Source organism: Miniopterus schreibersii (assembly GCF_964146895.1).
Source record: "Miniopterus schreibersii genome assembly, chromosome: 18".
NCBI classification, from domain to species: domain Eukaryota; kingdom Metazoa; phylum Chordata; class Mammalia; order Chiroptera; family Miniopteridae; genus Miniopterus; species Miniopterus schreibersii.
In genome coordinates, this window is record NC_138121.1 from 33,025,723 (window position 1) to 33,050,354 (window position 24,632).

General features: G+C 53.8%; 1 protein-coding gene across 1 annotated transcript; it reads right to left on the reverse strand.

Annotated features, from left to right (window-relative positions):
* On the reverse strand, positions 1-22,736 carry MMP2 (matrix metallopeptidase 2). Its single transcript, XM_081118943.1, has 13 exons — positions 22,330-22,736; positions 19,351-19,577; positions 18,300-18,448; positions 17,264-17,392; positions 16,850-17,023; positions 14,164-14,337; positions 13,330-13,503; positions 11,452-11,607; positions 10,307-10,448; positions 7,471-7,607; positions 6,234-6,393; positions 2,284-2,393; positions 1-824 (listed from the first exon to the last, which is right to left on the reverse strand). The coding sequence occupies exons 1-13, from the start codon at positions 22,483-22,485 to the stop codon at positions 721-723; spliced, it is 1,992 nt and encodes a 663-aa protein (XP_080975069.1). The 5' UTR covers positions 22,486-22,736; the 3' UTR covers positions 1-720.
* Between the last annotated feature and the right edge of the window lie 1,896 nt (positions 22,737-24,632).

Consider the following 24,632-nt stretch of genomic DNA (forward strand, 5'->3'; position numbering starts at 1 on the left):
CTCAATTAGTGTCTTTACTCATACCTGTTGACATTTCCCATGGGGAATTGTTGAAGGGTGAGGAGGGGAGGGCTGAGCAGGGAGCCACGGCTGGTTTTCCTCCATCCAGTGGAGGAAGTGACGGGGTAGGTTAGGACTACACAGAGTGAACAAGGGAACCATCCCTACGTGGGCTGAGATGCTTCGTGCAGTGACTTCAGAACAAAGTGCATACAAAGCCAACTGCTAGTGCAGGGAAGGTTCTAAGGCAGACAGCAGGGAGAAGCCAGGTGCCTGGGTGGCCTCCTGGCCATGCCTCTCCCACTGCCTCAGGCCAGGCCAGGCTGTTGGGCCACCGGTGCCCTCTTGAGACAGTCTCTGTTGGCTCTGAGGGTGCTGGAAGCCACAGCAGGTTGTGGAGGGAGAAGAGCCTAAAGTGTGGCAGCACCAGACCAGCCCAGCACAGGGCTGCGTTGATATTAAAGCATCTTTTTGGGGTGGCTCTTGAGGGCTGGTGGGCTATGGAGGGGTAAAGAGCACCTGGGAGGGGTATAGTCAGCACCTTTCCTTGGGCACAGGGCACAGCCACTCTCGGGAATCTTCCATTACCAGGTGGCGGTGAGAATGCTGATCAACCACAGAGCTGCAGGCTGCCGGGCCCTTGCGGGTCCTTCCCCGGCGCTCAGGGCCCGACGTGCAGAAAGCGATGGAGGCGCAGGCCCTGCGGGAGCTGCGGCCGGCTCAGCAGCCCAGCCAATCGGATTTGATGCTTCCAACCTTCACGTTCTTCAGGCTTTGGTTCTCCAACTTCATGTAAAAAATGCCCTGGAAAAAGTAGCTGTGACCTGGGACAAGAAAGGAGAGAGTTTGTGAGCACCCTCAGGCATTCTGGCAGGGGGAAGGTTCCGGGGAGCTTTGAAAGCCTGCACACCGAAGGGAAGCAGCTTTTAACCCAGAGAGGACCCCTCTGAAGCTGGGAAAGGGACATGGTGAGGAAGGAAGCTCTCTGAGTCCCTGTGTTCATCTTCAAGGTGGGGAAAAGATACCAACCTCTTAGGGCTTGTGGCAAGGGTGAAGTCAGACAATACCTGCTGCTATTAATATCAATGGTACTCCTCAGAGCACAGTCACCAAACCAAGCGCTTTCCATACCAGAGGCAACAAACCAGGGGGCTGCTCATCCTATTGGCCCACACGTGGGTTGTATTTGGCTCACACGAGTTTTTGTTTTGTTTTATTCTGAATTCTAAATAAGTTTCCACCGTGTAAACATCTGGAAATTTCATAAGGAAACACAGACATTTTTTGCTTCCTTTTAAATGAGTTGGAATATCCAGCCACACTGGACCCTGTTCTTGCAGGGCAGCAATCAGCAGACGCAGAGAAGCAACTGTCCCCTGTAAATAAGCCATGTGCTCTCTGCTTCACCACAGACCCCACCACTCCCTGCCTGCCTTGCCTACTTCACTCATTTGTGCTACTGGCCTGGCCCCTCTGGGCTTTGGAATTTGTGACTCCTGACATACATAATCTCATTTACTTTCTTTAAAACCCTGGCACATAGTAGGTGCTCAATAGTTATTTATTCCTGAAGATGATCCTTAACCTAACACCTAATTGTACACTGCTTTTTGTTAGACATGTAGACCTTTAGCCACTGGAGGTCAGGACCATGCGCTTAGCCAGCATATAAGGGCTCAAAAGAAAATCTTCATGGAATTTAATTAAAATCACCTCTAAGACGCCAAACTGGACCACTTTCAGGGCCCTAGAGAGCTCACAGAAGCCTCCCCAAGAATATGTTTTTCAAACTCCAAATTCTATCCCTCGATGATCCTGTTGTATTCAGCAAGGGACCAGAGGCAAAGTGAGTTGCATGGGGCTCTTTGCCATACCAGCAAGAGGCCATGACAGAGTTGGTCCTATCTCAAATGGAGCCATCCTACTGCTAATGGGCGGCGGTGACAAGGCCTCCTGTGGAAGCCGAAAGGGCCTGGATCAGGCCCCCAGAATGAATGCCGGGCACGGAGCCCATGTTCCCGGCCCCCGCAGGCCTCCCGCCCTCCCCTGTCCTGGCCCCGGGCCCTGCAGCTGTGAGGGGCCGTTCTGGGTCTTACTGCCTGGAGCCTGCCGCCTGAGCGGAGGTCAGGGGTCTGGATGCCTTCCCAGCACCGGCTGAAGGGGCTGGTTTGTTTGCCGGGCCCCGCTAGCCTCCCTGCACAATGAGGGAGTGTGTGCTTGCAGGACCGGGCCTGGGTGGGGGTGGGGAGTCCTAGAAAGCCGTCAGAGGCCTGGGCAGCTCACCGCCGCCCTGGAGGTCCACCACAGCGTCCAGGTTATCAGGGACGGCGTTCCAGGCTTCTTCGATGAGCTTGGGGAAGCCGGGGTCCATTTTCTTCTTCACCTCATTGTATCTGCAAGGAACCGGACGCGGTGAGCCAGTGGGGTCTCCCTAATGGCCACCCCCCTGCCCCCCGGGCCTGGATGGGAGAGCCCCCGATGGCTCCTGGGTGGGCCTGGGAAACCAGACCTGGCCTTTCAGGGGGGCTGCCGGTGGAAAGGGAGGACACGTTGTCAGAACTGGGCCTGAATCCCAGCCCACCGCTCACTAATTCCGTGACCTTCACAGTCCTATAAAAGCAATCCTGTGATTACTGCTAACGCTGAAGCAGCAAGTAAACCACCGTTCCTTTCCTTTCCCAGTCAATCCTCGTGACACCCTATGACACAATTATTACCAAAATACCCATTTCACAGACCAGAGACTTCAAAAGGGTACCCAGCTTCTAAGTGGGAGCCTCTCTGAGCCTCAGTTTTCCCAGCTGGAAGATGGGATTATATTTAATTTAATGTATTAATTAAGGTACATATGAAATAAAACATCACATACAAAGTGCCTATCCCTGTATCTGGTACTTGGTAGATTACTGGGGAAATATTATTCTCTTACAAACTTTGATCCAGTGCAATGTGATGAGCACTGGACTAGGAGTCCAGGAAAGGGTCCCATCCCATCACTCTCTCTCTGGGTGGCTTGCTGCGTTTTCATCTGTCAAGTGGAGATGACAGTGCATGTCCTGGGAGATGATCTCGGCCAGGACAGCGAGGTTACAATGCAGGTGGTATGTGAGTCCAAACCTGTTAGTCACAGGGTGCACCTCCTGTCACCCCAGTTATCCTGGCTGCATAGCTATCCTAGCCCTGCCTTTAATTCGGGTAAATACCTTGAGTATGTGGTTGGCATAGTCTTTTTCCTGGCTAGTGATACCTCTGTCTTTTTAATTTTTGTAGAACTTTTTAAATGTTGGGATCATTTTGCAGATATCACAGTACACAAGATAGCATCTTGCCTTCGTGGTGCTAATTTCCTAGGCACATCCATGATTGCATGTCATCCTGGTGACAGCCAAGCGCCCCTCTATAGTGCCACATAGCTGACGTTTCTTCCCCACGGCAGCCTGACCACCTCCACCCAGATGCCAGCAAAAGCTTCCCCTCTGACCCTCTGAGCTCCCTTCTACAGGGTTCTATCCTCTTTGCCCAGCACCCTGAGAACTGCCAGAGAAGCCTTCCTTAATCCCAGCCCCATCACATGACTTCTTCTTGCAAGACCTAACATGCTTCCTCATGACCTGGGGTACCAAAACCAAGCGTCCCAGCTCAAAATCCCAGCACTCCACCTGCATCACCTCCACCGACCCTTCCACCTACATTCTCTACCGTGATGACGGCCCAGAGCCAGGTGTCCTTGAACTTGCCCTCGTTTCTTTCTCACTCTACCCACAGAAGTCAGGGTGGGCAGGAATCAACCCCATTTTATAGGCAAGGAAACTGAGGCTCAGAGAAGTGAATCAGTTGCTTCTATGTTCCTTTTCCCCCAGGAAGAGCATGGCATCGTGGCACCAGACGATGCTCTGAAGGGGCCCACATCTCACTTTCCTCTCTGTCCCCAGAGTCTCCTCTACAGTGTCCAGGCTCGCTGGTACACTGTTTTGAAAGGTTTCTCTGTGGCACTTCACTTCCCCTCTGCAGCTGGAGAAACAGCAGTGAGGAACACAGACATATGTGTCCCAGCTTTTCCACAGGTGTATCCTTGAGGACATCGGCCTCAGTTTCCACACCTGGAAAAGGGCTAATACTAGTATCTACCTCTGATGAGAAATACAGGTGAAATGCACAGCCTTGGGCCTTGGCATGAAGTTCAGGGCCCATCGTGAGAACCATTGTCATTTTATTCAAATCTGTTTATGTCTCTTGTTGTACCGTAAGCTCCACAAGGCAGGGTGACTATTTCTTGACCACTGTTTTCCAGCCCCCAGCTCAGTGCCTGGCACACAGAAGATACTGAATTGATATTTGAGGGCTTTGTGGAAGCATCCAGAAGGAACAGAGCTCTCCCTGGCATGTAGGAGGGGATGCCCAGGCTGGAGGCAGCTACGCGTCCTCTGTTGCTCGGGGACTCTCTCCCCTTCTCCAGCCAGGGGGCTCTGGGGCCCCTGCAGACTCTGCACCAGGACCAGCATCTCAAGCTCACTAGCCACCTCTCCTGGGAGCGAGATCTGTCTCTTCTGGAAACCTGCCCAGAGCCTCTGACAGGCCCTACAGCTCTGCCACTTTTAAGGACCTTGACTTTGGAAGGTGGGCTTGTTGCAGAAAAGGACTGGGAGGCAGATAACTGCTAGAAACCCCAGCAAAGCATCGCCACCGCCTGAGTGTCAGTGTGTGTGCGTGTGCATGGGTGCACACTCATGCATGGGCGTGTGTGCTCATGCTCACACACAGACATGTCTGTTCCCATGTGTTTACATACACAGAGCATGTTGGAAGATGATTAGAAAAGTCTGTGCAACGCCACGATTCAAAGACACTAGGGCTCCATGGTTCTAAGACTCACGTCTGTGAACCTGTGCAGCTCACCGACCATGTTTTAAGGTCCCGGAGCACCTCCCATGCCAGGATCCTGCAGGACGCGTGCGCCTGGGAGGGCTCTGGAGCCTGTGGGCAGAAAGCCCGCTCTGTGGTTTCCCGGCTGACTGCGCTCTTTCTTGAGGCTTGAGATATCAATCAGCTTAAGCTGCTGAGTATCTCAGCAGTGTGTCTGGAATTCCACCCTTCTGAATGCCGGGCAGCCAGGGGAGGGTGGTGGGAGGAGACGTGGGAGAAGACAGGGCCCTTGGGAGGACAGCAGGATTGTTTCAGGGATGACAGGCCGAAGGCCAGATGCACGAGCAGCCGCGGAGAAACCTGGGTGGGTGAAGACACCCACTCACCCCTTCCTTGCACAATCACCTCTTTCCACTGACCGAGTGACCCTTAGAGGGCCGTGAGGGGCACAGGGTGAGAGGACAGGAGAGGCAGTTATGATCCTGGCTCTGTAGCCAACAACACACGTCGGACCACAGTTTCCTTACCTGGGAAACAGGACAAATTTTAATCAAGCCGAGACTGCTTCTCACTGACCATTCCCAGCTCTTGGGCCCCTGACCCTCAGCCTTGGCCATGGCCTCTCAGAATTCAGTCCCCCCCTTTAGACAACCTGGAGCAGAGAGCTACCTGCTTCCCAGCCGGCCCCTGCCAGCCTCCGCCCACAGCCACTGGGCCTGTGGCAGACCCACCAGGGGGTGTCTGCTGCTTTCAATGAGCCTGATTCCGAGGCCTGATTCCTAAAAGAAGCTGGTGCGCCCATCTCTGTTTTCATCGTAGCTTGCCCTCTTCCATCCCTGCCTCTCTATACTCTCATTTCTTGGGACCCCACTATTTTTTAGGCACAGTGTAGAATAGTGGAAAATAGCATGCTCTCTGGGAGCCAGAATTCCAGGGTTCACATCCCAAGCTGCCACTAGCTGGCTGTGTGACTTTAAGCTACACACTTAATCGCTCTGAACCCCAGTGTCCTCATCTCATAAAGCCCTTGGAACAGTGTCTGGCACATAATGTCAACAGGAGAAGGTGTTATCTTTCTTCTTGTTACCCTGCCTTCAGTGAGTCATCCCATATGGTGAAGCTCCAAACCAGAGAGACATGGGCCCAGTCAAGACTTCCGAGAAGGGGGGGAGGTTCTAACCAGAATTGTACCATTAATGTGCACAAGGATGGGTCATCCTTTGATGACTTCTCAAAGGGGCTGGAGTCCTGGCAGATTAGAGACCAGAGAGGGGCATCCGTGACCCACCAACCTCCGAACTTGACCCAGGAGGCATGAAGCCACGGAGCCTTCTCTATGCCCACGCAGCCGGCTCTGCTGCCTGACTCACCTCCAGAACTTGTTTCCAGCAAAGATGTACGTCTTCTTGTTCTTGCTCCAGTTAAAGGCAGCGTCCACTCGTTCAACATCAGGGGGCAGCCCCAGGCTGGTCAGAGGCTTGGGGTACCCCGGCTCCAGGGTGCTGGCTGAATAAACCCAGTATTCATTCCCTGGGGTGGAAGCAAAGAATGTGTCGGTGACTGGTGCCGAGATGCCCCCGGTCAGCCTATCCTCCCATCATCTGTCTGCCGGGGACCCCACTGTGGCTGTTCTCAGCAGGGACACAGTTCCTGCTTACGTCTGGATTCAGAGGCCACATCGGGGCTCATGTGGATGGTTTTACAGTTGGTTATAGAAGATGCCTGGCCAAGGAGATGAGGGGGAGTAAGTCCAGCCCTCACTCCACTCACCAACCATGCACTCTGAGTGCCATGCCTGCCATGAAGGGGCACCTTTTTCTAACTTGTGCAAAGGTGCCTTGGGGACCAGTACTGCCCTGGCCACAGCCCATAATCCCTGGGAGAAGGGAGCTGGGGAGCCGGCGGGTAGACCATGTACCCACAGTGCAGGCTGAGCCTTCGGCTTCTCCAAGAAGCCATCCCTGTGCCCTGGCTCAGACCTGTGGGTCCTACCTCCCTGATCCTAGCACTTACTGCACCCCCCCAACAGCCTGGTTTTCTGTCTCCCCACTAGTTTATGAGCTCTGTGAGGGCAGGGGCTGGATCCCTAGTCCATGGCAGGTGCTCAAGTCAATGTAGGATACACAGGGCTCCCCAAATATTGGCCATGTGGGCCTAGCTGGATGATTTTTCACTGCTTGCAGAGACCCCTTATGGAATTTTTTACTTCATAGTTTGATTACAAGGAATTCATTTTGAAATCTTTAGAAATAAGTTCATTTTAAAATTTAAAAATAAAAGCAAATGATGTGTTTTTTAAAATTTGAACTAAAGTTGTTGTCCGCTAAAGGCTCTAGTTGCCATTAGAGACACCTGCACTAAGCTGATTTTCCTTCTAGAAAAGGAACCAAAAGGACTGAGAAAGAATTCAAGGTAATGAAATGTTCACTGGGGGCCAATGCTATGGGATGCCGGTGTCTGAGCCAATTTCCCATTTGAATCCCATGCTTTCAGAAATAGTGGTTGAAAGAATGGATCCCTAAAGCAGAGGGAGTGCGCACAGGGGCACAGGAACCACGGGGCAGAGCCCCGCGGAGCTGAGGGCCCGGGAGGATCCTGCCCACACACCTGCAAAGAACACTGCCTTCTCCTCCTGCGGGGCCTCGTACACAGCATCGATCCTTTCTGGAAGTTCAGGCCAGAATGTGGCCACCAGCAGGGGCCCCGTGGGCTTTTCACCTGGCGTCACGGTCCGCCAGATGAACCTGAGGGAAAGAAGGGGACATGGGAAGCCACAGCCTCAGTCACTCTGCAGCGGCAACCACAGGTGCCTCCCCAAGCCCATTCAGAAACATTCCGGCAGTGATGCCTTTCGAGGGGGAAGCAAGGTCAAAGGAAGGTCGGAGAAGGACTGCAGGATGGGCAGAGCCCCCTCTGCAAGATGCCAGGGCTGGGAGGCAACCTCTTTGCTCTCCCTCTTGCTCCTTCTTCCAGGAAGCCTTCCCTAACTACCTCTGTGCACACTGTATTCTCCCTCCTCTGAGCCTCTGAAAAATCACCAACATTGAGTGCCTGGAATAGTAACTGGATTTTTTTTTTTTAAATGTCTTAGCTCTTCTAAGGTTAGAAGCCAACTGAGGCAGGGGCTGATGGCACTCAAAACATTTCCTGAAATGAAATGAAGTGGATTTGTATACTTTGGCAGCACTTTATGTGCCTTGGAAAATGTACTTCTCACAATATTATAATATGCACTCTAGCTGGTCTACCCAGCATCTATTATCTATTCATTCCCTATCACCTCTCCTCACAAAGCTTCCAAATTTACGATCCATCCTTCGCTGGAGGTGGACCCAACACTATTCTGATTAGTTTAAGCCACTGTTTCTCAAAGTGTGATCCCAGCCCACCCCCTGGGAACTCATTAGAAATGCGAATTATTGGGCCCCACCCAAGACCTATGGATCAGGCTCTCCGGGCTTGGGGTCCAGCGCTCTGTGTTTTAACAAGCCTTCCTGATGAGTCTAATGCATGCCAAAGTTTGAGAACCACTGGTCTAAGCCTATCAGAGCTTTAGCATTCCCTGGCAACTGTTAGTTGTTATGACTTTTGTTTGCATAATAAGGTTGAACAGATAGACATAAATTTTGTACTTGGGATCTCTCTCTTTCTGTCTCTTTCTCTTCTTCTCTCTTGCTATACGTGGGCAAGGAAGCCTGTAGCCCCAATTGCCACTGGCAGCCACCTTGTAACCACGAGGAGCCCGGCATTCAGATGAAGTCAATGCAGAGGATGGCAGTGGACAAAGTTATCACTGAGTCACTGACCCTCTTTCTGCTCCCAGAGGCAGCCCTAACCCTGGACTTTGTACCACGTGAGAACAGTTTTTCCCATTGTCTAACCTGGTTTGAGTTAAGGTTCTCTGATACTTGCAGCTAAACATCTGGGTAAAGGAGGGTATCACGATCATATTTGGCAAATGAAGCTCAGAGAGGTTACCAGGATTCACATCCAGATCTGACTCCAAAGTCTAAGTTGAATTATCCTGCACTATTGCTTTTCTTGTGCCCCCCTTCAGTGCCTAGCACTAATTTTTGCACGTGATCGGTGCTTAACTATTTTGCAAGTCATCGGGCCTACAGGTGGGAGCACAAACCCGGAGTTTTAACACTCACACTCTAGGGGGTTCTGGGGTAAGAGGCCCATGGAGACCTCTTTAAGAACACTGATCTAGGCATTAAGTAGCCCCTCTGCCTCAGCATACCACCCCCATCCCCAGCTCCTAAAGCCTCACCAAGTATTTGGCACCATAGATGCCAAGTAATATTTGTTGATAATAACAGCTAATGTGACTGAACACACTCTGTGCCAGGCATTGTTCTAAGAACTAAACTCATCTAATCCTTACAACAGCCTTATGAGACAGACGGGAAAATTAGTCCCATTTTATAGATGAGGAAACTGAGGTACAAAGTAGATACATAATTAACTTGCCTATGATCATGCAAGCAGTAAGTTGTAGGTCTGGGATTCTAACCCAGGCAATCTGGCTCCAGAGCCCATTCTGTCAATTGCATGCTCTATGAATGGATGAATGGACACATGGATGGATGGAGCGTAAAGAACTGACCATGGATAATGGATGATAGGTGGATAGATAATGGATGGATGGATATTGGGTAGATGGATAGACAGATGAATGGATGGATGGGTATAAGTATGTTTGCATGGATAGGTCCTTTAGTGCAGTCCTCATACTATCTGCCGTTATTCAGGAAGGCTAGGGCAGTTGGATGTATCTCAGCTCTTAGTCAATTGAGTGGGGCCCTTTATAGCATGAAGGATACCCCCTTTCTCTATCCTGTGGTTACTTGCTCCCTGGACATACAACAGTTTGGCCATGTGAGGTCAAGGCCAATTTTGAAGGCCTGTGATAGCCTGGGTTATTATTTCCAATGTTTCCTTCTGTCCCTCTTTTTATAGAGCCGTGTCCGTTGCCATGTGACTTCACAGTACCAGCCCTGAGAGCAGGTGCTGGGCTTGGCCATGTGATTTGCTTCGGTCAATGGAATATTCTCAGATTTGATGTGAGCGGAGGCTTTCACTGTGCTTGTGCGGTTTGGTTTGGCTTCTGCCATCGGCCACGAGTAGCCACAAATCCCAGGAGAATGAGTGACAGCAGAGCACACCTACCCCCTAGGGGGTTCTGGGGTGGGAGGCCCACTGCCACCTGAAGCCAACAGCCTGAAACCAACACACCCAGTAGACCCACAGACTAGGGGAAAGCAGAAGAAATGCCTGTGGGGGTAAGCCACTGAAATCCAGAGGTCATCTGACATGCAGAAAACTATCTATATAGGTTATTCTACGAAGCGCCTGGTGGGTCCCTGTGCAAGGGGCGGGGGTACAAGAATAATGGAGCAGGGCCAGAGGCAGGGGACAAGAAGCACGCTCCCGCGCTCACCGGTCCTTGAAGAAGAAGATCTCCCCGCGGATCTGAGAGATGCCATCAAAGATGATGTCCTGTACGCAGATCTCAGGAGTGACAGGTCCCAGCGTGGGGGTGGGACCGGTGCCAGTGTCAATGTCACCATCAGGAGAGGGCCCTGGGGGAGGACACCTGACCTCAGACTCTCCCCAGTTCCAGGGATTCTCCCCACCAGGCTGAGCCCCAGGGCTGCCCACCCAACCTGCTAAGGATCAGAAGAAATACTATTCTGGCCTTAGCGTAAGCCGGGGTAGGAGAGGGAGACGATGCATGGAGGCGGGGAGAGTGGAGAGACCAGAATCCCATGGCCCTTCACACTTTATAATGCTCTTCACTGATGTCACCTGAACCAGTCCCCACTCTATCCCTGGGAGGTAGGCATCATTATCACTCCCACTTCACAGATGAGGAAACTGAGTCTGGAGAGGTAAGGACCAGCTCCTCTCTTACAGATGGTGGGGAGAGACAGCATAGAACCCGGTGCCTCACTCCACTGTGGGTTCTTTCCAAGTTCACTTATTTCCCCAGCCTCTGGGCTCAAGCACCTTTGGCGTGGTCCAGGTATTGCCATACCATTATACATCTACTTTTTCTAAATCATGGACTTTTTAAACTCTAGCCTCATTACAAGCACTGATAATAAAGAAGTCACTGGTCTCAGGTCCTAGTTGTATTGTTCCTATTACGCATTAAAATAAAAGAATAATTAGGAAAACTAGAAACCTACACCCTTGTGTCATTAAGGTCATTGCACGTGCTGGGAAATTCTACCCTGTATTTAGCTAATTCTCCTGGATTCTAAACCTAACTTGGTTGCTGCAACCTGATGGCCTTTCTCAGGTCTTAATTTACTTTCCAAAAGATGGAGAGCCCCTTTCTGCCCTGCCTGCTGGAGAGCCGAGAGAGGCGTGAACACTGATGTTACTTGGAAGGGAAAAGAACTGTCCTAGGGTTCCCTTGGAGTATTCTGACTCCTCCCGACCAGGTCAACACTCGTGCCTCCTGCCCTTGTCTCCTGTAATCCTGGACAGATGGGACCTTGCTGGTGCACCCCCTGGGCCTCCATCCCAGGCTGTATGGCCTCCCAGACCCCCGCCCCGAAGCCCCAAGCTGAGGCTCACCGTAGAGGTCTTGGATGCCCTTGATGTCATCCTGGGACAGGCGGAAGTTCTTGGTGTAGGTGTAAATGGGCGCCATCAGGGCTCCAGGGTCCTGCGAGTGCTCCAGCCCCATTGCGTGACCAAACTCATGAGCCGCCACCAGGAACAGGCTGTACCCTGAGGGCCACAGGGAGGGGAGGGTGCAGAAAGACGGGGAGGTGAGAGAGGAGTCAGGCCCTGGCCTCAGTGATGGAGCCTTTTGGGGCCATCTCATGGTGGGACAGAGGGCCCTGGAAGTGGCACAGATTGATTTTCCCTGCTCCCGAGAACCCTGGGACTAACAGACTACGCGTATTCCTTTCACACAGGGTCAGCCCAAGTCCCCTCGTCCCTCCCAGGCAGGCTGCACGTGTGCTATAAAGAAAAAGAGGCATCTGCCCATCCTCTACTTCCAGTCCCATTTGTTAAACATAGTGCTTCCTGCCTTTTTGTGTTTCTCTATAAAGACGATGGGAAAACCTGCTCTGCACAGTCTCTGAACAGGGAAGAGAGTGGGGACAGGCTGGCCCCGAGGGTCCACCATTCTTGCCCCAGGGACAGCAGTCAAAGCCACTCCCACTTCAAGTGGCTGCCCGGGTTCAGCCACAGATAGCGGGCAAACCCTGTGTCACACCTGTTGTGGGTTGAAGTATGTTCAACCCCAGGAGATAGGTTCGTCCTGACCCCGGGTACCTGTGAAGGTGACCTTATCTGGAAACGAGGTCTTTGCAGATAAGTTAAAATGTAAAGTCACACAGGGGTAGGGTAGCCCCTTAATCCAATATGACTGGTGTTCTTATGAAAAGATACAGAGATGGAACCGAGGGGAAAGGCCACGTAACATCAGAGGCAGGGAGGGAGCGATGCCACAGGGAGGACGTGACCCACTGGGACCCTGGTTTTAGACTTCGAGCCTCCAGAGGTATAAGAGGGCACATTTCTGTTGTTTCAAGCCACCCAGTTTGGGATGCTTTGCTAGGAAACTAGCAGACAGCTGGGTGCACCGTGCCAGCGTGGAGCCCTAAAGCATCCTGGCGGATGGTGAGGCCCACCTTTAGGGGGAGGCTGGAGTGGAGCAGGTAAAGTCGGTGTGTCCTAGCACGGCATCTGGGGGGAACAGGGGATCCCTGGGCCAGCCTCTGTCAGCTGGCCTTCTCCAAGTTCCATCTCATTGTGAGTCAAAAGGTAGAAAAGTAACATAAAGAGAGGCAGACCTTTTTCAGGCCGGCTCTGGACCAGCTCTCTCGCCTGGCCATCTTGAGCCACCAATGAGGCCAGTGACCCCGAAACCTATAGATTTAGGTGGGTCCTAGCGCCCTGCTCAGGGCACTGACCACACAGTAGGGTCACGGCCTATCTCCTGGTCACTCTCAGCACCCTCACGCACTTGGTGAAGGTGGTGCAACGGGGGCGGGGAGGGCTCTGGGGCTCTGCATGCTGCGTGGAGGGCAGAGCGGGAGCGAAGGTGAGTTCCTCCTGCTTTCCCCTTTTCCCGCCCACCCAGCTCCTTGGAAGCAGCTGCGCGTTGGAGTGGAAATGCCTCGTAGGGGGCCAAGCCCAGCACTGTGACATGTTGGCTAGTCTCGGTGGGAGCAGGTACGGAGGTCGATGGGGTCTTAACTTGGAAACCTGCCTCTGCTTGGATGGGCGTGGCCTAAGCAGGGACACTGTGGCCACCAAGAATGGGCAGTGTTTCTGTCCTGGGGGGTCTGGAGCAGGGAGTGTCCCCATTGTGGATGGGCAGGGTCTCAGCCAGGGTAAGCGGGGGCACTGTCTGTGCCTGAGGTGGGGGGGACTCAGGAAGGTGTCCGGCCCAGATGTGGGAGATGCCGGTCTCTGCCCAGCGGCCGGGCCTTGTACCTTGGTCCGGGCAGAAGCCCCACTCGCGGTCCTCGTCGAAGCTGGACGTGGTGGAGCACCACAGCTTCCCGTCGTTTCGGCCCTCGCTGGTGCACCGCTCGTACTTCTTGCCCAGGAAGGTGAAGGGGAAGACGCAGGGGGCACCTTTTGAGTTCCCGCCGACAGTGGACATGGCTGAGGAGTCAGGGACATGGGTCAGGGGCCGCGAGGAACAATGACATGATGTGGGCATTAACAAACATGCTGACTGAGTACTCGCTGGATCAGTGCTTTCCACACGTCTCCCTCCCACTCCAACTGCCCTGTGCAGTTGGAACCATGTTACCCGTTTCATGGATGGAGAAACCGGAGCTCAGAGAGACTAAGAAACATGCCTGAGCAGATACTGCTAGGAAGGGCCCGGGATTCAAACCTGGGGCTTTAGTTAGGCTCCCATGGATGGGGACAGAGGGGACAGAGGCAAAGGGCTGGGCAGGGACGATGGTGTCAACACACTTCCCGGGACCGTCAGCTCCTACAGCGGCCCTACGGAGACCCATGTGTTCTCCCGCAGAAAGTAGGTGCTCAGTAAATCCCTGCTGGAGGGAGGGAGGGGGGAAGGAAGGAGAGGGGGAGAGGCTGAGAGTGTGGGTCGTGCGGAGTGGGGCCTGTGTGCGCCTGACACCAGGCGTCACCAGTTTGGCTGACTGGCTATTGGTCCCAGCATCTGTTCTGATTTCTGTGCCTCTGATGCCCAGCTGCTAAGTATTCTGACCAGAACCCCATCACGGGGAGAGGAGGTCGGGGGTTCTCGTGGGTTTCCTGTAGAAGGCAGGGAGAGGCGGCGACACCCACCGGTCTCAGGGCAGAAGCCGTACTTCTTGTCACGGTCGTAGTCCTCGGTGGTGCTGCACCAGCGGTAGCCGTCGCTGCGGCCCTCGGTGGTGCAGCTGTTGTAGGACGTGCCCTGGAACTGGAACGGGAACTTGCAGGGCTTTCCGTCGGCGTTGCCACCCGTGGTGAACAAAGCTGGGGGTGGGGAGAGAGTACAAATGTGAGAGAGACCACCCACCAGGCGCACCAGAAAATCAGCTGGGCACCTCTGTGGGCACGGAGCTGGCTGGCTACCAGCCTGCTGGTTCCCTCCAGTGAGGTTACAGCATTGTTAAAATACTAAAAACCACTAAGACGGGTTGGTAAACTGCTGCTTTTCTGAGCTCCTGGGGACCACCCCTTGCCTCCTGGTTAACCCAGTCCTTCCCTAGAGAACTGATGGACCCCCACACACAGCAGGGAGCCTCCAGGAACCCTGCCCCAGCCCCAAGTTCACTGCCCACCCTGCCTGGCTGATGCCCACACCGTACTAAACACATCATCTATGGTCAGCAGGATCAAGTGTCCATTTGATAGATAGGGAAACTGAGGCACTGAGAAAGCTGGGTTCGGAACTGCTCACCATCCATGAATGGAAGAACTGGGTGAGGGGCGTAACTGACAACCACAAAACACTAATCTCAGTCTCTCTTGCTCACACTTTCTCTCTCTCTCCCATGTGTGCGCGCGAGCACACACACACACACACACACACACACACACACACACACACACACATACACACACAGCTTCACCTCCTTTCACCCCAGGCGATTTTTGGAAAGCTCTGCTGCGGTCCCCGCAGGAGGCAGTGGGTGAGGGGGAAGGAGGGGAAGGGTGGCCTTTGGGAACCTTTTATTAAGCCATCCACTCTGACCTCCCCTGGATGGGGGCCATGACTGGAGAAGTTGGGGAGAGTGGGATTCAGAGTCGGGGCTTATCTTAGGTTCTTCCCCCACTCCCCATGCCCTCATCCACCCCAAAGCTACAAAATGGTGTCTCTGGAATTGCCAACTAGCAAAACCACAAGTGTGTAACGAGGACCATCTGCGCACAACAGCGCCAGAGGTGACCTCACCAGGCCCCGTTAACTCCGCCACGACCAGAATGGAGCCCGGTCCCTGGCCCCCCACTGCGGGAATCAGGCCCCTTATCCTCACTGGCCCCCTCCCCCCAATCGAGAGACCTTCTCCTGCAAGGCCAGAAACAATGGGACTAAAGGAAGGGAAAAGACGGAGGCCAGATGCCTTGGAAGCCTCCGAGTGGGAAAAGGCGAAGAGTTAACCTCCACGCCTCTGGCCTCCCATCAGCTGCCTGTCTACCACCCAGAGAGGCCCCATCTCCTTTCAGATCCTGCCTCCAAGGAGAATGAAGAGAAACAGACACTGACTCAGCAGTCAGGAGGGGCTGTGGAACAGAACATCTGCCCCGAGACCCAAACATGTGCGTGCTGTGCGCACTTGCATCTGGCTAAATACCAAGTGGATGGCTCATGTCCAATGCAGGGGAGAACCCTTCCCAAATTTATGAATTACAGCTGTTTTCAGTTCTGTCATCAAAGCGCTCTTCTCTCGGCACATGGGTGAGATACGTGGGAGGGGTAACGAATCCCTACTGGGAAATGCAGGATACGCGAAGTATTTCTGTTTAAGGTTTCTGATTTATTAATGGCTTGAACTCTTACTTAATACAACGTATCACATGAGCTTTGGTGGTCGGTGTTCAATTGCAGTGGAGTCAGACTGACTCACAAACATGTAAAGTTAGGGCCATGAAGACAAAGGCATATATGGATCAAGGAGTCTATGGGGGAGAAAGAAGTATTTAGAAAAACAGTTGGGTTTTCTGCCATTTTTCTGGCTTTCGATCTCCAGGATCATCAGATATGATGACTGACTATGAAGTTATACATACTATGATTCTCTGATTTCTGATTATGAAGTGTGTCAAGGATATTTTAAGAAAGGACTATGTCAACACCCTTAACCCTTAAACTTTTTTTTCCTCTACATGGCTTCAGAATATCTGAAAATTCTGTGTTTTGAGCATTGACAAACACACACACATAAATACTGAGTCAAGACACAGACATGTAGACACAAGCAAAAATAAACAGAGACCAAGAGAGGCAATTGGCATAGTCCCCAGATCCAGACACACACACACACACACACACACACACACACACTAGCAAAGTTGGCATCAGAACCAGGATTAATGGCTGAAATTCCAGAGGTTGGTGTCTCTAAGCCAGCCCGGTTACCAGCCTTGGTGTCTGAGTCTCACCCCCCCAATTCCATTGCTAGACTTCTGATCCGTCTCCGAGCCTCTCCTCACGCCCTTGAGCCCCCAACTCTGGCTGGAGGGTACAGTGGTTCTAGAGAGAACCACCGAGCATGTTAATAGTTCTAAGTTCATTCTAAGGTATGTAAGAGAAAAAGTAATTAGCACATCAGACCTACGATTTCACAAATATTATGGCTAACGGCGAGACTCAGAATGGAACTGATCTAATGAAAGCATAAAGTAGCTAATCATACAGGTCAGAGGGACAGTGGGGTTTGAAGGGAGTGGGGGGATGCTGGCTGGCTGGCAGTGTCAGCCTTGGGGGGTATAAATGACGGGGGGCAGCAGGGAGCCTGGGGAGCCGGAGACCAGAAGGACTCACCTTCGTGGGGGCAGAAGCCGTATTTGCCATCCTTGTCGAAGTCGTAGGTGGTGGAACACCAGAGGAAGCCGTCGCTGCGGCCGGTGTCGGTGCAGCTCGTATACTCCTTGCCGTTGAACCGGAAGGGGAACTTACAGTACTCCCCGTCGGCGTTGCCGTACTTCACACGGACCACTGAGGGGCGACACAGCGCAGGGCAGGGCAGGGTGGACCTCTACCCTCTCCAGGCCCTTCCTTGGGGACCAGGATCCTGTGACGTCCCCCCGCCTCCTGCCCCCAATCTCACACTCTCCCATTAGAGCAGACGGAGGTGCCCGAGGTTGCTGGGGAGGCCCAGTCCTTGTTGCTGGCTTACAGGGAGACATGCAGAGGGCTGGAGATGACGCTTGGGCCTGTGGATGGCCGCTTTCTTACCTTGCCCCTCTCCCAGGGTCCACAGCTCGTCGTCGTCAAAGTGGGAGTCTCCCCCAACACCAGGGCCCGGGGCGAAGGCGTGAGCCAGGAGTCCGTCCTTGCCGTCAAAGGGGTATCCATCTCCATGCTCTGAAACACACTGGTCTCAGCTTCTAGCCGCCCCAGCGGGACCTGACACCCAGCCACGCTCCTTCCATAGCTGGGGCCCTTCAGCCCACCTGACATCTGTCCCCTTCCCTGTCCTGTCGGGTTTATCCAAGACTGGGGCACAGCAAGTCAGTAGAGTTGCTGACTTGATTGTTAGCATCCTAAGGTCTACACTGTTGCCTCAGTTCTGTCACCAATATTCACAACCCGAACTAACCCCCGTGCCTGCCTGGCCGCCCAGGGCCATACCACCCACCCACATGCCTACAGTCTTCCCTGGGCTGTGCCATTTACCCACGTCACTACTCACAATGTCCACACTACCTACCTTTATGTCTACACTACGGCCATTGCCCACACCACCAACCCACATGGCGCCATCGACTCCAAGTTCTTTTCCAGTTACTCTCCTGTCTACACTGCTCCATGCTTTCTGACCTACTCCCACGCCTGGGGTTCCTCAGTGTGGACCGGCGCTATCCAGCAGAACTTTCTGCGGTGATGGGGACATTCTTCGTGCTGTTCAGTAACAACCAGCCCCAGGTGGCTACTAAGCACCTGAAATGTGGCCAGTGTGACCAAGAAACTGCATTTCGATTTTATTTAATTGTAACCAATTGAAACGTCAGCAGCCCTGTGTTTCTAGGAGCTACCATGCTGGGCAGTACAGGAAGACCACCCGCTTTCAGGCTCACACCGCCTCCAGGGGATAGTGTCACGTCACCTGCCTCACATCCACACGGCTCTGCAGTGTCTGCTCCCACCCACGCCACTTCGGTGTAACTTTCTGCCCTCCTATCTCAGCTGTTCTCAACCCCCCCGTGCCTCTCCAGTGGCCGGATCCCCCTCATCTCTACACTGCACCCCTGCCGGTCCCAATTCTGCCTACCCCAGCGGCCGAAGTCGATCATGATGTCTGCCTCTCCGTCGTGGATACGGGAAAACCGAAGGGGGGTCACAGCACTCCAGACTTGGAAGGCACGGGAGAAGGCATCATCGACCGTCTCGGAGTCGAGATCAGGCGTGTAGTTAATGATCCTGGGGGTGGAAGGAGTGCATGTGAGTGTACGTGTGTGCTAAGAAGCGAGTATGCACATGCATGCGAGTGTGTGTGCATGGGTACAAGCACTAGGAAATTGTGTGAGTGCAAGGGTGGTGTATGTGCACAGGTGTGCAAGTGTGTGCATAAGCATGTGAGGGGTGCATGAGTTTGAGTGTGCACGTGTGTATACATGTGTGTATGCATACGCAGGCATATGAATGTGTGTATGTTGAGCAGAGCTCACTGGGAGAACAGCCCACCCAGAGTGCCTTGAGGTCCTGTGTGTCCTAGACCAACCAACATCTTCAGCCCTCGTTTCAGGACTCTCATCCCTCACTTCTGGCTGGGGGGACACACAGGAGCATAAATAGTGCATATGGGACATTGGTCAGAGATCTCATCCTTGGAGTCCAACACGAGCCGTGCAGAACAGAGCCCTCAGCCCAATCAACAACCAATTACAACAACTTTATAATATAAACCCACTTAGCAACCAATCATCAATTTCCTTCCACCTACCCCAATGACCCCACCTAGTAATAATATTGACTAGCAGTTATTACACTGATACTGTATGCTGGACACCGTGAAAGCCTTCTATATATGTGATCTAGCTTAGTTCCCAACCATCTTATGAGGAAGGTTTTGTTTTAGCCCCATTTTGTAGATGGGAAAACCAAGGCTCAGGGCATTAAAAAATAAGTAGCCTGATGTCTCACAGCTAGTAAGTGAGCTTCAGGTCCAGGTCTGACTCCAGTTCCTAAAAACTTTGTATGCAAACTCCTTAAGACACCAAGCCCTCATAGGACACCTGCCAGGTGCCCAGAGTGGGGCAAGGCCCAAGGAGACCCTGTTTCCCATGGCCTGGAGGCCCCACCGCCCAGCCCCGCCTTGGCACCTGTATGTGATCTCGCTCTTGTCCCACTTGGGCTTGCGGGGGAAGAAGTTGTAGTTGGCCACGTCGGGGTTGCCGCAGCGCGGCTTCCGCATGGTCATGATGGTGCGCTTGTCGAGGACACCTGTCTCGGGCAGCCCGAAGAACTTCTGCATCTTCTTCAGCGTGTCTTTCAGCATAAACAGGTTGCACTTCTCCTTGGGGCAGCCGTAATAGGTGTTCAGGTATTGCTGGAAGAAATGAGCACCAGAGGTAAGCAGCCACGTCAGGAGGGGACAGTCCTGACCAAAGCAGGCTGCAGTAACCAGCTCCAGCCCAGCCCCATAGCCCAGACAAGACATAATACCCAGGGCCCAAGGGCACTGGGTGGAGTCTTAGGTTCTCAAACCAACTTTGACACCCACTAGCTGAGTGACATAACAGCTGCAGAGAGCACGGCTACCATGAGTTGGGTGCACCTTGGCACTGAGGTCATGTAACTCTAATGCTCACAGTAACTCTATAATATACTTACTGTTACTATGCTCATCGTATAGAGAAAGAAACTAAAGCACAGAGAGGTTAAGAAACTTGCCTAAGATCACACAGCTAACAGATGGCAGAGATGGATCTGGACTCAAGCGATCTGGCTCCAGAGCCATGCTCAGAACTGTAATTCACTACCTGTCTTTACCTCCATCATCTCTTTTAATCCACCTAACTGCTGATGATGACATAAGGATTATTTTCCTCATTTTTCTTATACGGAGATTCAGGGGCTATATGCGTGGCTGCAGCAGCAGACAGGCCTGGGTTCAAACCCGGATCCGTCATTTCCAAAAGGAAAACAGTCTGGTACTTCAGGGGCTGTGCTGTGGCTCTGCCCAAACTGAGGCCAAAGCCCAACAGGCCTCTGCAGGGGGTCAGGGACCAGCCAGCTCATGTATTTGTTCAACAAATACTTTTTGACAATGCTAGGATAAACACAACAGATGTTTCTGAATATGTTTTATTGATGTTTTTAGAGAGAAAAGAGGAGAGAGGGAGAGAGACAGAGAAACAGCTATGAGAACCATGGATCGGCTGCCTCCTACATGCCCCCTCCTGGGGATTGAGCCCCAACCTGGGCAGGTAACCAAAATCGAACTAGAGACCTCGTGGTGCGTGGGGCGATGCTCAACCAACTGAGCCACACTGGCCAGGGCATGGCAGAAATAAATGCAAACTTAAATGTGATTGGTGCTGTGTTGAAATGGTGAAAGGAGCCAGGAGACCTTATTATAGGGGCCCTCACCTTGTTTGGAGGGGAAATTAGGAAAGGAAAAAATACAGGGTATAATAGCAATAATGACAATGATGACCAGCACTATTGAGTGCCCCTTCAGAGTGTCTAAGGTTACCTCTCCCTTAAGTTACTGTTGTTATCTTCAGATTGCAGAAGAAGCTGAAACTGAGAGGTTCAGGCACTTGCTGGAGCTTACTAGACCGGCTGGTTAGCACACTTGGGATTTGAAGCCAGGCTGTCTAATATCATCCTGCTTCTCAAGCCTCCTCCCACCGCATTGCCTCCGGGCAACATGGATTTCCATATGCTGTGTGGAGGTGCAGGCGCCCAGGTAGCTTGGTCCAGGATCCAAGGCTCCTCGCTCACTCCTAGCCAAGCTACATCATGATGCCAGCCAGCTCCAGACCCGAGAAAGAACAGCAGCCCCTAAAAATGTAAGTTCTCCCGACCCATTTATCCACAGGGGACAAAGGCTTAGCTGCTGGGAAGGGGGGGGGATAGCACACCCTGAGAAGGGTTTCCCAGAGGGACCAGCAGGCATGGGAGTTCTGTCTTAAGCAAGTTGAGGACCAGGCTGAAGGAGATTAGGGAGTTTCTAGGGGGGCAGGGTAAAGCAATAAGGGCGCAGATTTCTTGTGGGCTAGAAGGAATATCTTGAGGGGTCCCCCAGCTCAGGGTGCTGACAGGGTGCGGGGTGGTGCCCTTCCGCTGTCCCTAGCCTGCTCGGACGACGCTGGGGCCAGGGAGCCCCCAGCCAGGCGCGCGCTCACAGAACATCATTGGAGCCGCAGCTGGGCGCCGGGCCAGGAGCGAGGGCTCCCCGGCAGCCCTCCCGCCCGCCGGGCTCCTCCACCCCCGCCCCACGCGCCAGGCCTCCTGCGCCCGCCCCTCACTTCGACCCCGCCGGCCACCTCTCCCCTGTCCAACATCCCTTTGCACAAGTTGCAGAAGTTCGAGGAAACTTTCCGAGATCCAACCGTTGACCCTTCTGGCCACTTTGTCCACTGGGCCAGGCGAAAAAAGATGCGCTTTGGGCTCCACTCCTGCCCCAAACATTCGCCCAGCGGTCCCCTGGAGCGGTTTGTCCAAGGCCCCTCTCCAGATGTGTGCCAAAGGTTCCCAGATGTTTGCCGAGCCCCGCCTGGCCCAGAGCTCACAAACGAACGTGTGCGGGAATGTACCCAAATCGCGTGCCACGGGAGCCCCTTCTCAAGGTGCCGCAGGGGGTTAAAAAGAGCCTCCACCGTTTGCACAAGGGACCCCCTTGGGGCCCTTTGCCAAAGGCCTCCCGAGATGCTCGCCAAGGGTCTTGTCAGCCAACCCCCAGATGTGACCAAAAGTTGTTTACAAAGCCGCCCCCTTGCCAAACCCTTCGGATACCAGACAAGGTCCCTGTTATTTACAAAAGAGGCCCTTCTCAGCTGTTTGCCAAGCACCCCCTGACTCTCCCACCCCCTCTTTCCACGCCCCCCTGCTGTACCCGGGAAGTTTCCAAGTTGTTTATCAAAGGCCTTCTGGACTCCCCAAAGCACCCCCACGGTTTCCAAAACAGATCCCACCGCGGGCTGGCCCCAGACTCCCCGCTAAGCTGTTTCCTGAGGCCCCTCCCCCACGGCTGGTGCCCACTGGGGATGCGGGGAGGTGGAGCGGGGCGACCCCCAACCTCGCCTAGGAAGTTTGCTTCAACTTGGCTCCTCGAGGTCCGCGGGGCGACTCACCACGGCCACCTCTTTGTCCGACTTGGGGGCCACATCACCCGGGAACTTGATGATGGGCGAGGGCGCGGCGGCGGCGTGGGCCAGCAGGCAGCCCAGGACGCAGAGCGCGCGCAGGGCGCCGGCCCGCGCGCCCCGGGCCGCGGGCGCCGGGATCATCGCGCTCTCGGCCGCGCAGACGCCGCGGGGCCGCTGGTTCGCTGCGCGGGGGGCCGCGTGGCCGCCCGGGGGGCGCTGGCTCCGCGGCGCCGACGGCGCGACTGGCGGCCTGGGCGCTGCGCGGCTCTCCGGTCCCCGCGCCCCAGCCCGCGCGCCGCCTCCCGCGCTCGCCGCCCCGCAGTCCCTTTGTAGTTTTAAAGCCCCAGATGCGCAGCCTCCAGCCACCGCCGGAGGAAGTCTGGATGCAGCGGAAACAGGGGAGGGCGACGCCAGATGTGGCCGGCTGGGCTGGGAGGGCCGGGCGGGGGGATGGGCGGCGCGCTCGGGCCCGCCCCTCTGCCCCGCTCGCCCTCCTCCCCTTTTCTCCACTTTTTCTTTCCCCGCCTGTTTTCCCCGCGCGCGCTGCTGCAGGCCTCCGCGCGCACCGTCAGGGCGAGAGCTCCCCCCCTTCCCCCCATCCGGGCACAAACCCCAAGGACCCCCTGCGGGGAAACATCTGGCGCCACCACTGTAGGCTCGGGATGTCCTGAGGTTGGAGAACAGGGCTCCTGGAGGGACGCTGGGGCAGGACTGCCTGCACCCCAGCATGTGGGCAGGGGTGGGGAGGGAGGGCCAGAAACAGACCAGCTGCATTACAGATTATTAGAGAAAAAGACTGTAAATGTTTAAGGTGGAAATAGAGAGAGATGGTCAGAATGGAAAAAGAGATGCAAACAGATACAGTGGACGGTCCAGCCTTTCTCCCTCCCTCCTTCCCTTCCTTCCCTCCTTTCTTATGTCCTTCAGCAAATATTTAAGCATTTACTGGGACTCAGGCATAATGCTAGGTGCTAGAGATACACTTGAAACACAGAAGACCTGATCAGCGTCTCTGAGGAATGCCCCCTCAGCGCTCAGGAAAGGGACTTAATTAAGTGCCAAGCTGTGATGGGGACTCCAGCAGGCTGTGGGAACACCTGGCCTCCAAACTAGTGTAGACCGACCAAAGATTTCCTGCAGAAAGCAACTTCTGAGCTGAGGCCTGAAGAGCTACAAGACAAAGGAGTGTTGGGTGGAGGTGGCTGGGGTGGGAGGATGTTTCAGACACAGTCTCGGGCACCGTATACAAGGGTCCAGAGATGACAGACAGCAAGACGCATGGAAGAGGAAGTCCCCCTATCTGAGAAAGGTAGGGGGCAGGGTGATGGGACAGGCCTGGGGGTCAGCAAAGACCAATTTGAGGAGCAAAGTTATGGGCTGAAAAGGTCAGGAGCAATCTGCCTGTGAGGGCCTGCAAGGGCCTGGGGGGGGGGGGGGTCGTGGTGATGAGTCTGGTCTTTATCTTAAAAACCAAGAAAGCCTCTGCAGCTTGGATCTCAATGGGTTTAAGACCAGTGCAGGCTTGTCTGGCAGGCAAGTGCTGCTGGCCAGCCAGAAGTCAGTCTGAAAGGAGGCCCTTGGGAAGGACTTTGCCCTGCAGGAGGGAGCTGGGCCCATCAGCCTGACCCAGGGTGAAGCCTTTGCTTTTGGGAGAGGGTGAGTTTGAGGTCAGTGGGGAGGGGGGTTGCCTCTTGGCTGGGCCCCTTTTGACTCATGCCTATGGCCTCTGGGGAGAGTCAGAGAGCCAGTTGGAGAGGCCAGAGCTGGGAGTGAAAATGGAAAAAGTTGTCTCACTAAAGCAGGACTTTCAAACTCGTGGCCTGTGGGCTAAATCCAACCTGAACAGCATTTTGAAACTTGGGATACTTTATGTAAAATTCTGACTTTCTGGTTTTATTTTAGAAATTCCCAAAGCTCTGGCAACCCTGAGTGCCAATTTCTACATGGCAGCAATTAGGTAAAGCTAAATAACGGCTGCTCCCTTTAGGTGAGGCAAGTACTTTGGTTTGCCACAATCCCCACCATTCTCTATTGCCTTACATGTGACTCTCTCAGCTCAGTTTTGCTCTTTTACATCATTTGCCCCTGTGGATGAAAACGGGGCATACTAAACTTGACAGCTCAGGGGAGGCCTGCATGGTGGGCCTTACAAACTCAGAGACCAAAAGTACCACATAGGATGATCTGAACATAAAAATTCCCAACTAAAAGTGGGTCATGGTGGGTAGTCACATCCTAGGCCTGAATCTTCATTGATAAAGGCCAATCTTTACCTTAAGTCTATTGTC